The 16,236-nt window shown below is 34.1% G+C and overlaps 1 protein-coding gene across 3 annotated transcripts in view; it reads right to left on the minus strand.

Annotated features, from left to right (window-relative positions):
- The window catches only part of LOC136031448 (transcriptional activator cubitus interruptus-like), a 158,541-nt gene that overhangs the window by 42,879 nt on the left and 99,426 nt on the right, over positions 1–16,236 (minus strand). For all 3 annotated transcript variants that reach the window (XM_065711043.1, XM_065711044.1, XM_065711045.1), the window contains exons 7-8: positions 9,213–9,443; positions 3,491–3,640 (exon numbers count right to left, since the gene is read on the minus strand). In XM_065711043.1, the coding sequence (XP_065567115.1) occupies positions 3,491–3,640; positions 9,213–9,443 (381 nt within the window). The remainder of the gene's footprint in view (positions 1–3,490; positions 3,641–9,212; positions 9,444–16,236) is intronic.

The raw sequence follows: 16,236 nt of genomic DNA on the forward strand, positions 1-16,236 counted from the left end.
ATACGACCACCCTTTGAAAAGCACGAATTCTTTTTCGAAGTTTAGAAAAGCATCGAAGTTCAGGACGCCATCAGGATACCATTCCTCTGCCTCAGTTCATAGGTCAGAAAGAAACAAACTCCCCCAAAATCGGAAGCAGAAATGGCTAATACAGAGCTAAAACACATCTAATCAAACAGTTCGTGGTAACGAACTGTAGTAAGGAGCGACCCGGCTCAATAGTAAACAAAACTCTAAAAAATGAAATTTTGATACCAATACCTACATGAAAAGAATCGCATCAAGTTTAGTCTTACCCATCAAAAGTTACGAGCCTGAGAAAATTTGCGTTATTTTAGAAAATAGGGGGAAACGCCCCCTAGAAGTCATAGAATCTTAAGGAAAATCACACCATCAGATTCAGCGTATCAGAGAACCCTACTGTAAAAGTTTCAAGCTCCTATCTACAAAAATGTGGAATTTTGTATTTTTTGCCAGAAGGCAGATCACGGATGCGTGTTTATTTGTTTGTTTTTTTGTTTGTTTTTTTTTTCCAGGGGTGATCATATCGACCCAGTTGTCCTAGAATGTTGCAAGAGGGCTCATTCTAACGGAAATAAAAAGTTCTAGTGCCCTTTTTAAGTGACCAAAAAATTGGAGGGCACCTAGGCCCCCTCCCACGCTAATTATTTTACCAAAGTCAACGGATCAAAATTCTGAGATAGCCATTTTATTCAGCGTAGTCGAAAACCTTATAACTATGTCTTTGGGGACGACTTACTCCCTCACAGTTCCCATGGGAGGGGCAACAAGTTACAAACTTTGACCAATGCTTACATATAGTAATGGTTATTGGGAAGTGTACAGGCGTTTTCAGTAGGATTTTTTTGGTTGGGGGAGGGGTTGGGAAGAGGGGGATATGCTGGGGGAACTTTCCATCGATAATTTATCATGGGGGAAGAAATTCTCCATGAAGGGAGCGCAAGATTTACTAGCATTATTTAAAAAAAAACAATGAACAAATAAATATGAAAAAATTCTTTCAGCTGGAAGTAAGGAACAGCATTAAAACTTAAAACAAACAGAAATTATTACCCATTTGAGGGGCTCACCTCCTCCAAATATCTCGCTCTTTACGCTAAAGTATTTTTAGTAATTTCAACTATTTATTCTATGGCTTTTGTGATTCTGGGGTCATTCTTAATGAATTGGGACAAAATTTAAGCTTTAGTGTAAAGAGCGAGGATCTGACAAGGGGGCGAACCCCCTCATATATGTAATGAAAATATGAGAATACAAAGGTTCCTTACGTAAGCTAATTTATAAGTTACGTAAATCTTTTACTAATAAAAATATTCGTAAAAAATTAAAAGTTCTAGTTGCCCTTTTAATTAACCAAAAAATCGGAGGGCAACTAGGCTTCCTCCCCCACTCCTTTTTTCTCAAAATCATTCGATCAAAATTATGAGAAAGCCATTTAGCCAAAAAAAAAAAAAAAAAATGCAAATTTCGTTTAAATTATTCCTCTGCGGAGAGCCAAAATCAAAACATGCATTGATTCAAAAACGTTCAGAAATTAAATAAAAAAACAAGTTTTTTTAACTGAAAGTAAGGAGCGGCATTAAAACTTAAAACGAACAGAAATTACTTCGTATATGAAAGAGGCTGCTTCCTCATCAACGCCCCGCTCTTTACGCTATAGTTTTTTACTGTTTTAAAAAGAAGAATTGAGAGACAGAGTCAAACTTTAGCGTAAAGAGCAGGACGTTGAGGAGGGAGCAGCCTCTTTCATATACGAAGTAATTTCTGTTCGTTTTAAGTTTTAATGTCGCTCCTTACTTTCCGGTAAAAAAAAACTTGTGTTTTTTTATTTAAAACAATCAAGAATTGACTACACGTCTAATACAGTGAAATACAGAAAAGTCTGCGTTACGGCTTAGGGCACTTAATTGTTCTCAGTGAAATATTACACAGCACACAAATAAGTTCAGAGACAGCATTGGGCAAACTTGGTAAAATGAGGAAAAAATAAGACAGCGAGAAAAGGGAGATGATTCGCCTACAGGGAACAAAGAAAAAATGCAAATATTTCATGCAGCTTCTATTCAGCCGCCCTCAGTGCCAGTGTCACTAAAAGTTTTTATCAGCATTGGGAAAAACGAGCTTCCACGTCTTGTAACAAATAATCTTTGGGTATTGGGTATTTGGGTATAAGTTTCAAGTTGTTCAAAAGCAAAAATCCGTTATCCCTTTTCCAGGACCCAGTGACAAAATTCTGGTGAGAATATAGGTGATAAATTTCTGGTAAAATATTCTAGTGTACCCACTTGGAAATGATAAAAAATCAGCCCAGAAGAAGTCTAATTGAATAATTTGACAGCTTTGGAAGTTTCCTGTTGTGCTAACTGGCTTAACTGAATTCTTTGCAGACACAGAATGCCCATTATTTACGCTGTATGTAAATTGATTAAACGGCGTTTTGATTCGCAATAAGTAAGCGATTATAGGTTTTCTTTGTTTTAAACTGGCCACTCGGTAGCTTTTTGAAGTGTCGGTCAATTTAAGATCCCCAATCAATTTTTACCGAAATTGCTTAGGAAGCTCCATGGTGCTGAGAAAGTTTGCAAATAGGCCCTTTGTCTTTGAGACTGTCAGCCGACGCTGAAACTCGCAAATGATATTTTTGGTATCGAACGTCCTTAAAACTGTTTAAAGTGAAGAGAAAATTTTCGACTGTATCCAAGAAAAGGCAAACAAAAGCCTTTTCACCGAAAAAATGGCAGATCCCCAAACTAACAACTCAAGTCCTTTGAATTCAGCTGTTCAATGATTTTTTTCGTTAAGGAAAAAAACGAATTTTGCGTAAAAAGTAGGGAAATCAAAAAATTAAACGATCAAAAGAGAAAGGCACAAAAAGTTCTAAGATTTCCAAAAGCAATAATCCTACCCTCAGAACTGGAATATGTCTCGATTTTCGCTTCAAGTTCTTTTCTGAAAAAGAAAATCAAATTTTTGCAAATCTTTTACGGTAAACCTTTCAGTTTTCAGATTTTTTTTTAAAGTTTTAAGAAAGTGGTTGACACACGTGAATGAAACTTTCAGGAATTGAAGAGCTAATATTTGAGCAATTTGTAAAGTTTCATTCACCAAGCTCAACGACTTCCTTTAAAATATCAGAGAATGTGCGTCCGGAAGGCAATTGCTTACCGTATCTTTAGGGATACCTCCTAAAGAATTTTAAAGTGGAAATTACATCAAAGTCACATATGAAAAATTGAATACACAAGCAATTTCTGTAAACAAAAAGAAAAAGAAGCAAGTGACTATAAAAACATAGGATCTCTTAGTATTTGATGTCATGTATATTGCCAGGGTCTAACCCTTCCTCCCAAACCCGCAAAAAAATGGAATATTGAATATTAAAAGCATGACTTTTTTGAGAAACCTGCATCAAAAGCAAAATAGTTTTTTTTTAAGAGGGGTAGAAAAAAAGGAAACAAAGGAGGCTTACCGTACAACGATGAGGCTTCTCTCCAGTATGCCTCCTCATATGGACAACAAGCATATATTGCGCTTTGAACGGTTTTTCTTCTCGCGTGCAGTCACGCCACCGGCAAACAAAACTCTTCTTATTTGCATGGATATGATCGTTGTTTATGTGCTATAATCACATAAGAATAAATTATACTTTAAACTAACGACATATCACTAATTCCTCACAATTTTACACCAAGTCGAAAAAAGTAATAACCAAATCACTAGTCTTGAGCCCTCCCCCGTCTCATCTCATGTAACGGTCCTGCACGATTTTATACTTATATAGACGGGAATAGTCATTATAAGTATAAGTATTATGCACACATCGGCTATTTTTTCAGGGAAGGGAGGGGGAGAAGTCGTCATATAGATATATTTTAGGTCATTATATTAAGGGAATTCTATTGTTTTCTCAAGAATAAGAACTAAAATCAGATATATAAGAATAAGTACATAAAAAGTACTAGTAGGAATAAGTAAGAAAAGTAAGTTATATATAATATACATGAGTCGGGCAGGGATATTTTCCCCTGTAAGTACTAGTACTAGTAAGAATAAGTAAGAAAAGTAAGTTATATATAATATGCATGAGTCGGGCAGGGATATTTTTTCAGGGAAGGGAGAGGGAGTAGTCGTCATATAGATATGTTTTAGGGTCATTATATTAAGGAAATTCTATTGTTTTCTCAAGAATAAGAACTAAAATAAGATATATAAGAATAAGTACATAAAAAGTACTAGTAAGAATAAGTAAGAAAAGTAAGTTATATATAATATGCATGAGTCGGGCAGGGATAAGAAATTTTCCATGGCAGGGATTATATCTCAAAAGGCACATTATTAGACAATTATTTGCAACTTTTCTTGAAGAGGTCGATAGAATCATGCAGTTTTCTCGTGTACGGGGTAGAAGACTATTTCATATCACACAACGTAGTAAAAATTAATGCAATTTAGCGATTACTTTAGTGAAAATAGATCTTTGCATCATTATGAAACGTGTCACGCTAGTGAATTCGTCGTCCCGAACAGAAGTGGAACCAGGGCCGGCTTTCCTACTAGATTTTCTGGGTCTAATGTGTGGAACTCTGTTTCAGAGAGCGTTTGGGCGCCTGAGCACCTGGGGTTACTTAAAAATAAATTGAAAAAGTACTTGCTAGGCCAAGGTTCATAGTTCTTTTATTTATTTTTCTTTTTTCTCTCTTTTCTGTTTATTATTATGAGATTGGTTGTTATTAGTTATTGTTTTTTGTTGTTATTTCGTTTGTAGTGAATTATTAGTTAGAAAATGAGTTTTATGTACCCACCCCGTCACATTTGCTTTTTGTATCTTTGTCTGGGTGGGTACTTGCATATTAGTTAAATGTATTTGATTTATAAATAAAGGGAGAAAAAAAATCGCCAAGAATTAAAAGGCTGAATTAAACGGTAATATTTGTGCTGGTATTAAATGTTACGCACACGTCGGGTATTTTTTTTAAGGGGATGGACAATGGCTTACATCTCAAAAAGGATATTTTTACATGATTATCTCCTATTTATCTTGGCAAAATCATGTTGTGTTCCGGTATGTTTCTAATTTCATCGTGCGTCATGGTGCAAAAATTATGTCATATCACGTAGCGTAATAAAATTACCGTATTTTTTCAAGACTTAAAATGGCAAATTAAAAGGAAATATTAGTTCTAAGTATTAAATATATTAACATCGGGCATTTTTTCCAGGGGAGGGGGAAGGGCTTACATAACAAAAAGGTGTATTTTTAGGACATGATAACCTTTTTATCTTGGAGAAATCCTATTGAGTTTTGGTATGTTTCTAATTTCCTTATGCTTCTAGGTAGAAATATATATAATATCAAGTACCGTGATAAAAATTAACGCAACTTGCCGAGATTTAAAATTCTAAATTAAACTGAAATACTTGTGTTAGAACTAAATATTATGCAAAAGTTGGATATTTTTTCCTCTAAGGGAAGGGCTTACATATCAAAAAGCACAATTTTAGATCATTGTCTCCGAGAAGTAGCCTACTTTTGTGTTTCGGTATGTTTCTAATTTCCTCTTGCCTCAGGAAAATAAAAATTATATCACGTAGCGTAATAAAAATTAACGCAATTCACCAAGATTTAAATAAAAAGACGACACCGACTGAAAAATGAGCCATTAGTGGCATATGAAATCTGATGGTAATATGCAATTTAATTAGAATAACAGCTGGAACTTATATTTGGATACAGATGGCCGGCGCAATCAAGTTGTGTCTCCTCGTGCCACCATAATGATTTAATCAGCTCGAATTGTCGCAATTTGAATTGTCCAAAGACCGAAATTTATATCTTTGCCTGGACAGACTGCAATTATGATGAACATTTTTTAAGGTCGTTTTTTTAACCTGTCTGTCTTTTGACGAAAGTTATTAATCCATTGCACTAAATTATGCCTTGAAGACGAATTAAAGTGGATGGGGTTATGCAAGATACATCCAAGCAAGATGAGTTTCAAAATGGTTTTTTTTAAAGACGAATCAAGTATAAAACATAATCAAATAGGGTTAAATATTCACGACATGATCACCCTAAGAAAGGTTGCCGCCGAAGCCGTATCCAGGATTTTTGTTCAGAGGGAAGGGAGTGGACTATCAGGGTTTCTTTGTGCAAAATTTGTTACTTTTGCACGAGTCGGACAAAATTTGTGCAGGGGCCAAACCGCGGACCCCTCTGGATGCGGCCATGATGACCAAAATCAAGTTGTGCCTTTGCTTTCCCTTGCCCCTATGCTGATTCGATTAGCCAGAACTATAACGATTTTTAATGTTTATATTGCTTTTTAATCAAAACTTTTATAACGTTTTTTAATCACTCAATGAAATATATAAACAATATCAAAGGAAGGGTGTTCAAGCTCCTCTTACCGTATCTTGTAATTTGTGAGTACGTTTTGAATGACTGCTAATACTACTAATGACAGGTACTTATCGCACGACAAAGACGCACGAGGCCCAGGCAGCCCATAGTCGTTCCAGTTTCCTTGCTATACTGTGCATTTTATAGGGATCCCCTCATTCAATTCTGTTTGTTTTTCTTTTTCAATTCTTTTTGTTTTTCTGTTTTTTTTTGTTTTTTTTTGTTTGTTTTTTTTATGAATACAACGACCCTTTTTGACAAATATAATCACCTTTGACCAAGACCGTATCCAGAGGGAGGGTACCGAATTTGAACCCTCCTCCCCTTGAAATTCTTTTTTGAAACGTAAAAAGTAATACATTGTATATAAACAATTTTTATGTGTTTTGTAGGTTTTTTTTTTTTTATTCCTCCCGAACAAAAATCCTGGATACGGCCTTGCCTTTGATATAGCCTAAGCACAAGAAGATAAGCATTGAAAGAAATCGAGGAAACCAAAAAGTATTATTTATTGTATTGATAGACATCTTTCAAACAGGAAGACTGTGTTCTTTTTTTTTTATCTTACAGTTCTGCAAAACAAATTCTTCGATCCAAAACAAAAGTGAACCAAACATACACCCCCGCAAACGTTTTTTTTCTATGATACGACATGAAGTCTGGTGGCTATGTTTGACTCTCATCAAAACCTAGTTCAAGTATCAGATACTTCTCGACAATTTATATATATACATATATATATATATATATATATATATATATATATATATATATATATATATATATATATATATATATATATATATATATATATAATTAAAACGAATTTCCTGAAGTTCAGAAAACAAGCTTTTCAACTCTCATCCAAAACTATAGACGATGTGAAATCCAGCATATGTAGCGGAATTTGACTCCTAAGCATCAGACGCCCCATGGATAAGTCGTGCATCGTACCCAAACCTCACGATATCTGCAAATATGATATCCACTGCATTTAAAAATTCCTAGTGGAGTAATGTTGTAGTAGGCCACCCTAGGTATTCAACAAAAATTTTTGCTTCCTTCACAATGGTGGATCTGCATATTTATTGATTAAATCTAGGTTCATGCGAAGTGTTTTAGTGACAAAAGCAAATGTGCATCATTCGACTGGAAAAGGCTAAGGGAAGGACGAACCCATGGCTAGCTATCATGTGTCAGCAGTTTTGTTAGTGTACATAGTGTGTGTATACTTATGGTTATGTTCATAGTGTGATTTTCTTTTCTTTTTTCATTCGTACTCCGATGTAATTCCAGGAAATTTTCGGGTAATAAACTTACTTACTTACAATTATTTATTGTTGTGCGATTATTATTATTTATTGGTTGGTATTTCTAGTTTACAAGACGCAAAGACCACAAACATGAGGTGGTTTGGAATTCAATTAGACTATGTCACTACATAGTTAACCCAATTTTTATCGTTCCCCTTCTCAAAGCTCCTTTTCTAAATAAAACGAAAAGAAAAGATGCCTTGTACTTAGCAAAGCAAATACTTAACCTAATTTAAACTGATAACAAGCTAACCATTCATTAATTCCTAAACTGGAAACGAAAGTACCAGATAGAATAATAAAACAAAATTGAGTCATCAGTAACATACTGATGACTATTAGCCAAAATTGTATTAATTTCATTATATCTAGAAAAATCTCGTTTATTATTCTTTTTTCGAAGCAGGATAAAAAAAGAATACTTAATAATAAAACTTATATACTGGTTAATATAATCTACTGAGGGTAATTATTAAGAGGTTTCTATAATCCAGAGCTTCCCAACAATGTCTTTTATGCGTTCGCACACCTTTAATCTTATAGCACAACCACGCACTCCTTTGAGGATAAGCAATAGGTTATTTGCTGAAACACTGCCGCAAATATGTGCCAAATTATACAATTCTTCAGAAGCTGTGCTCAAAATAACCTCCAGATATCCTTCTTCGTATCCTTACAAACCATGCACTGAAAGCCTTCGGATGCTTCCACCCCACGTAAAGAGCCCCATTTCTAAGTCTGTTACTCAAATGTCACTTCCAGGTGTTTAGATATGGACATTATTTATATATAATTTAAACAATTAATTAAACATAATTTAATTTAAACAATTTAATTAAAATTAATTTAACTAATTAATCAAAATTAATTTATATAACGAAACCATTTCAGAACCCTAGAAATCTTCACTGAGTGAAAAATGAAGCCTTTCGGGTCATTGCAATATAAAAACAAATACTTTTACAAGGTCGTCTTAGTAAGAAAAAGCAATAATTTTTTTTTCAGTAATAATGGATGTCAGTAGAATTTCTTCGCCCTTCACCGTCAACCTTTGTCCCGCTCGCCATATCAAGTTGTGGGAAAAATTGAACCTACATCTGGTGGCACACTTATACAGGCTAACTTTCACTGCACAGTGTTGGGGGAGCGCATATTCACTGGAAAATGCTATCCAATAAGTGTTTTTTTTTTTTTTTTTTACATAAAATGCCAACAAATATACCTTCACAAGCTCGTCTTGGCAAGAAAGCTCAATGAATCTCTTCAGTGAGAATGGGTCTCAACAAAATCTGATCTATCGTCATCGTTCCCGCCAACATTAGTCTCGTTCACCACACTCGGCTGTTGTATAATTTAACTTGCAACCGGGGTAAACTTACCCAAGTTGACCCTACCTACAGAGCGAGGGTAAGGAGGGCATATTCCCTGGGAAAAGAATAACCTAAAAATACACTTTACATAATGTAAAACATACACACCTTCACAAGCTCGTCTTGGCAAGAAAACTCAATGGAGCAATCTCTCCAGTGACAATGGGTCTCAACAAAGTCTCCTGGCTCATCACCGCCTCCGTCAACACCTTCATCGTCTCCCTCGCCACATCCGGTTGTTGTTGACGTCGCTTCTCTTTTCACCTTAAAAGTTCTGTTTCTCTCCTCGTCAACAGTACTTGAAACGGGATTCGGGGATTCTTTGGGCAAAGGTTCCGTCTATTAAAAAGAGACATTATGAAAATAAGATTCGCAACATATAATAACTATGCGAATTAGGATCGCAGGCATATTATATTTTTCCCCTTCACAGCAAAGTTCATATACGAAGAACATACAATAATGCATATGTTACCGTGAAAGTCCGAAATCTTGTGAATGTCTGAAATTGCTTTTTCTATGCTTGGATTCAACTAGCTTTGCGAGCCAGATTTTTTAGTCTTCAGCCAGCTACTCATTGTAACACCAAGTCACTTGATGCCAACACATTTGTGCCTGTACATCCTCCTCCTCCACCCCAATCTGTCAGTCTTTATTCCCTTCGATTCGCAGTTTCATTTAAACTATTTCTTACAGCCAAGGCCAGATCTAGAGGAGAGGCAGGGGGTTTAACCCTCCTCCTCCCCCGAAATGTCTGTCTAATTCGTAAAAACGTAAAAATTTTCTGCGCACTTTTGAGTTTTTTAGACCCCCCCCCCCCCACCGAAAAAAAATCCTGGAAACGCTCATGCTTTAAGCCCCTCCCCAGCCCATGCGGGAACAATTTACTTTTCGTTTGGCCCCAGATTGATGACCAAAAAGCCATAACCGAGAAAAAAAAATGTTGTTAAACAATCCTAATTAACCATGGATTATCATTGCTGAACCTTTTGGGCTTGGTGGGCCACACCAGAAAAATCTTATGGCACACACAGCCCTCGGAATACGAACTGGATATTACTGATGTCGTAAATCCCGATGGAATCATTTTCTGAGGCGAAGCTAGAAAAAATGTATTTCGCCACTCCCATATCTATTAAAAACGCAATATTACACCGTAGAGCTGACATGGAAGAGGGAGGACAAGTTCAAAAATCCGAAAAATTTCAAACAATATTTTTGATTGTAGAGGAAACGAGATAAAAACCTGTAAAAACATTGACGTTGATGATGACAGCAAAGAACCTCCTCCATGCGCGGCAGCCCAGGTCATGTTCTATTATATTAGGACCAGCCCTGATAACTCTCCTCACAAAAAAAGGTGTGCTTGACGCAAAACTACTTAAGTGTTAACAACATGTAGCTCAAACGGTTTATCATTATCAGCCTTCATTAACAAAATGGAAATTAACTTTGACTTTAAATGAGTTAATTTGACTGAAGCAAGATAACAATTCATGCAGGAACAATAACTCAGGTACGAATGACAACTGATAATTCTTCTCCTAGCCAAATGATTAGTTTTACTCACTCTATCAGGGAAGACCCCTCCCACTTCAAGTGCGTGAAAGAGAGGAAGCTTTCAGTGTCCCATTAGAATTCCACTAGTCTTGACTGTCCAAATTTGAGCATTGCAATTGATTAGCTTAAATAATTAGATTACAACTTGGAAATTACCATTGATCGTGGTAGCTCACAGCAAGTCAGCGTAACAGGGCGGAGAAGGGTCTTTCAGACCAGTACCACGTCCCCGAACGTCGAGGTTTTTGCAATAGCTTTTAATGTGCTCTAAACAACCTATTTTTTTCCTTTTATTCACATGATTCTTGCTTTTTTTCTAGTTTTTCTCCTTAGTTCGACAGCAAACATCGGAACGTTTTTGGCTAATGCATTTGTCCTAACTATCTGTTATTAATTTGTTTACTATTTCAATTAATTTAGCCGTGTGCTCCACGCCTATACTGTCAGACGAGCCAAAACACACATTGGACCTAAGCCGATAATTCGTTGCTAGAAAAATTCTCAGCGAAGCTGGATATTGTATTTATAGCTTAACTTTTATTTCATGTAAAATATTCTCCTTTCCTGGCCTCATCCAAAATTCCTCAATTTTTTCTTCTGAGCCACGCTGAACATCAATTACAAAGCAGTGGTGCAAAATATCTGTCAATTCTTTTGTTTACTATTTTATTAGCCTTAAAACATTATGTCTGCAAACAAAATCTTGAGTTTTACTACCAACCATTACCCCACGGTAAAGAATTCACATATAAAGGAGTTAATCTAAGTTTTTACATAAAAAATCCCAACCTCTCACTGTTTTAAGAAGAACAATACGATATTAAGATTTTAATTAATATTTAAGTCACTCATCTACATTTTATAGACAGAGGTATGAAAGCTTAATTTCGGCTAAATTCTATTTAAGGAACCGACAAAGATGTTGCTGGATTAATGACTTAATTTGGCATTTAAAGCATAAAAAAACTAATTAAAGGTTGCAACTATTATATATTTAGTCAACGTATTGAAGAAAGTAGAATGAATGTAAATTAACAACCGCTCTGATGTTAAGCAGACCCTCGACAATGTTCGTAAACGAATAATTAAACGAGGCATATAAGAAGGGCCAGATAAAAGGTGATTGGGCGCAATCAGACCCTACGTTACCATCAAAATGAACAAAAAAAGATATTTTAAAATTTAAAGTGAATTGTTTTTGACGATAAGAGATAAATTGTGAGTTATTCAAATACTCAAGAATACATTTATTTTAAGTTTGCATTACTGGATGAGATTTATTAATGTATTTATTATTATATAATACTAGCTATTGGGGTGGCGCTTCGCGCCACCCCAACATCTAGTTGGTGGCAAGCCCCTCCGCGCGCGTAAGTCGTTACGCGCCATATTAGTTACGCGCCATTGTAGTTGTGTCCCACCTGTGAATATAGATAGATATATATGTATGTTTTTGACTACATAAAACTTGCGAATATACAACATTCTTCGCTGTCCCATTGTCTGTACATATAAATAGATTGTCAGGTTTGCCGACTCTTGAATATGCAACATATAATTGTCCATGGGAAAAACAATCCGTATTCAGATCTATACCTCATTATTCTAATGATTGCCCTTGAGCTTTGTTGATGGTGATTGCTAATCAAACATTCCCTGTGTCCCCATCGTCAGTTATATATCCCCCCTGTCCCCCCCGGCGTCCCCGTTGTAGTTGTGTCCCTGTGTCCCAGTCGTCATTTATATTCCCTGTGTCCCGGTCGTTATTTGTGTCCCGGTGTCCCAGTCTGTAATATCTCTTTGAGTGTCCCGGTCGTCATTTATATTCCCTGTGTCCCGGTCGTCATTTGTGTCCCAGTCTGTAATTTCGTCAGTCGACAAACAACTTCATGACGACATACAGCTCAATCCTTATAATGACGTCATTTTAGTTTTTAGTTTTTACCTTTTTTAGTTTTATTTTCCTTTTTTTATTTTTTTTATTTTTCAGTTTTTAGTTTTTTTAGTTTTTAGTTTTTTTTTGTTTTTACCTTTTTTAGTTTTTTTTAGTTTTTTTTTTCTTTTTTAGTTTTTTACCTTTTTTTAGTTTTTTAGCTTTTTTAGTTTTTTAGTATTTTCTTTTTAGTTTTTAGTTTTTTTTTCCTTTTTTTTCCTTTTAGTTTTTTTTTTTTGGTTTTTACCTTTTTTTTAGCTTTTTTAGTTTTTTTCTTCTTTCTTTTTAGTTTTTTTTTGTAGTTTTTACCTTTTTTAGTTTTTTATTTTTATTTTTTTTTAGTTTTCTTTTTCTCCTTTATTTTTCAGTGTTTTCCTTTTTTTCATTTTTTTTTATTTTTCGGTTTTTAGTTTTTTTAGTTTTTTTATTGTTTTTTTTTTATTTATTTTTTTGTAGTTTTTACCTTTTTTTAGTTTTTTTTTCTTTTTTAGTTTTTTACCTTTTTTTTAATTTTTTTTTTTTAGTTTTTTAGCTTTTTTAGTTTTTTAGCTTTTTCAGTTTTTTTAGTATTTTCTTTTTGTAGTTTTTACCTTTTTTAGTTTTTTTTTCTTCTTTTGTATTAATGCTAAAGCCAAGGTTCGAACCTGGAACCTCTCGGACCTAGAACCTGGAACATAACGCTTTACCAACTCAGCTACTTCGGCTTGAATACATTCGTTTTTGAATTGGTATATGATGAAATAATTCAGACATCATATGCGGACAGACAGACAAACAACTTATTTTTATATATATATAGATGTGCTTTATAATATGGAAAACTGATACCTGTAAAAGTCCATATCAAATTTATTTAATATAATCGAGATAGTCCTATATTAGAGATGTTACACTACGCACTTAAGCTAGTTTATGTACTTAAACTATTATGCATGTAAATTCCATTTAAATATTTAATATAAAGAGTTAAAAAAGAATAAAAAAAAAAAAAAAGATTCAGAAAAAAAAAAATAAAAAAAAAAAATAAATAAATAAAAAAAAGATTCAATCGAGCATCGTACCTTTTCATTCTTGTCCTGCATACCAGAAAGGAGGAGGGGAAGGGGTGCCACTCCTCTTCAAAATCTCATGTTATTTCGCGTATAAATTGCATTTTATCAGATCGCTAATCTTTATTTTAAAGAAAATGATACAATACAGGAAATTTATATTACAGAACTTTGATGTGGGGCCCAGAAGGCGGCTGGGCCCTTACCCCTATACCTCCCACCCACAAATGTGTTACGTTTTATACATACGTACTCATCACTCACAATTTTAAGAGAATCGAATTATTTTAGCGATCTGGGTATTTTATCATTAATATGACAAGGTACATTGAAAAGTACTGCCTGTATCAATCGATTAGTATATGTCTAGAACTAATATATGAGATTAGGTTGATCCGACAAAGGAAAATAGCTTGAAATATATCAATCCAATATTTTTTATATTCTTGCCATTAAAAAAGCTTCTTCTTTTTAAATACATACTTCAACCCAAAATTGTTCATTATATTTTTTTTTTATTTGCTTTAACATATGCGTCTAAATGTGTTTAGAACCTATTTTTTAATTTTTTAACATATATTTTAACCCTAAATTGTTCAATTTAATTTTCTTTTAGCAAATCCTCGTAAATTTGTTTGGAATTTGTCAATCCAACGAATTTTGATAGCTAATTAAAACATAACTAAAACAAAGCTAGTTATTTCATTTTAACTTAATAACATGTTTCAACCCAACTTAGTTTAACTTAGAATATGTTAATCCACCATTTTCTTATATTCTTTTGAATTCAAAGTTAATTATTTTTTTATTTCAGTACAAAATTTCTATTCTTAAATATAGTTTTTTTTTTGTTTCTTTGTTTTTTTTTTTGTCTTGCAAATTTGTGTAAATATAGCATTAAAAGTAGAAAAAAATTAAAAAATACCAATCTTTTTTTTTACAACTTAAATTGGTAAAATTGTGTCAAAGCATGGACACGGTTCTCGTGATAACTTATCAAACTTGTTTAATATTTTAAACTACCTTACAAAATTAAATAAAGGTCATATTTTTTTCAAAATCAGCATACTTCAATAACTTTAGACAAATTTTTCAGACGTAAGTATTTAGCTTTTACATTCCTAGGCTAATTAACTTAGTTATTTCAAACTATTAGATTTCTATTAGCTTTTGATTTTTATTAGAGTTGAATCAAAATTAATTCGTTGAATTTATCCGGCATTTTCAGCGCTATCTGTAAAAGTTCAGTCGCCGGTAGGATTTTTTTTTTCACTTGTCATGCTGGACGTCACTTTAAATAATCAAATAAAAAAACAATTTTTTTTAACTGAAAGTAAGGAGCACCTTTAAAACTAAAAACGAACAGAAATTACTTCGTATATGAAAGGGGCTGCTCCCTCATCAACGCCCGGCTCTTTATGCTAAAATTTGACTCTTTCTCTCAACTCTACTTTTTAAAACAGTTAAAATTTTGTCCCAATTCCTTATGAATGACCCCTGAATCACAAAGGCCTTAGAATAAATAGTTGAAATTACTAAAATACTTTAGCGCAAAGAGCGAGGTATTAGGAGGAAGTGAACCCCTCATATGCGTAATAATTTATGTTTGTTTTAAGTTTTAAAGCTGCTCCTTACTTTCAGTTGAAAAAACTTTTCATATTTATTTTTTCGTTGTTTTTTTTTTAATAATGTTAGAAAATCCTGCGCTCACTTCATGGAAATTTTCTTCCCCCATGAAAAATTCCTCCATGGAAAGTTCACCAACATATCCCCCTCTTCTCAACCCCTCCCCCCAGCAAAAAATCCCCCTGAAAACGTCTTTACACTTCCCAGTAACCATTACTACATGTAAGTACTGGTCAGAGTTTGTAACTTGTGGCCCCTCCCACGGGGACTGTGGGGGAATAAGTCATTTCCAAAGACATAGTTATAAGGTTTTTCGACTATGCTGAATAAAATGACTATCTCAGAATTTTGATACGGTGATTTTCGGAAAATAATTAGCGTGGGAGGGGACCTAGGTGCCCTCCAATTTTTTTGAGCCACTTAAAAAGGGCACTAGAACTTTTCATTTCCGTTAGAATGAGCCCTCTCGCAACATTCTAGGACCACTGGGTCGATTCGACCACCCCTGAAAAAAATAAAAAAAAATAAAAAATAAACATCGGCCTTCTGGCAAAAAATATAGAGTTCCATATTTTTGTAGATAGGAGCTTAAAACTTCTACAATAGGGATCTCTGATAAGCTGAATCTGGTGGTGTGATTTTCGTTAAGATTCTATGACTTTTATGGGGGTTTTCCCCCTATTTCCTAAAATAAGGTAAATTTTCTCAGGCTCGTAATTTTTGATGAGTAAGACTAAACTTGGTGAAACTTGCCATCTGACTTTCTTTATAGTAAGTTTGACCTTCCTTATTTCTCATGCAAGAATCGATACACTAGGACGTGAGGAAATCAACTTCTAAGAATTTCAACTTTTTTAAACTAATGTTTCGAGTATGAAGGTTCAATTTTAAAATATTTGCTTTAAAATCAAATGATCAGCTCAGTAATTTTGAAAGAAAATATGTAAATAAAAAAATTTTGAAT

The sequence above is a fragment of the Artemia franciscana genome, chromosome 9 (genome assembly GCF_032884065.1).
Source record: "Artemia franciscana chromosome 9, ASM3288406v1, whole genome shotgun sequence".
Classification (NCBI taxonomy): domain Eukaryota; kingdom Metazoa; phylum Arthropoda; class Branchiopoda; order Anostraca; family Artemiidae; genus Artemia; species Artemia franciscana.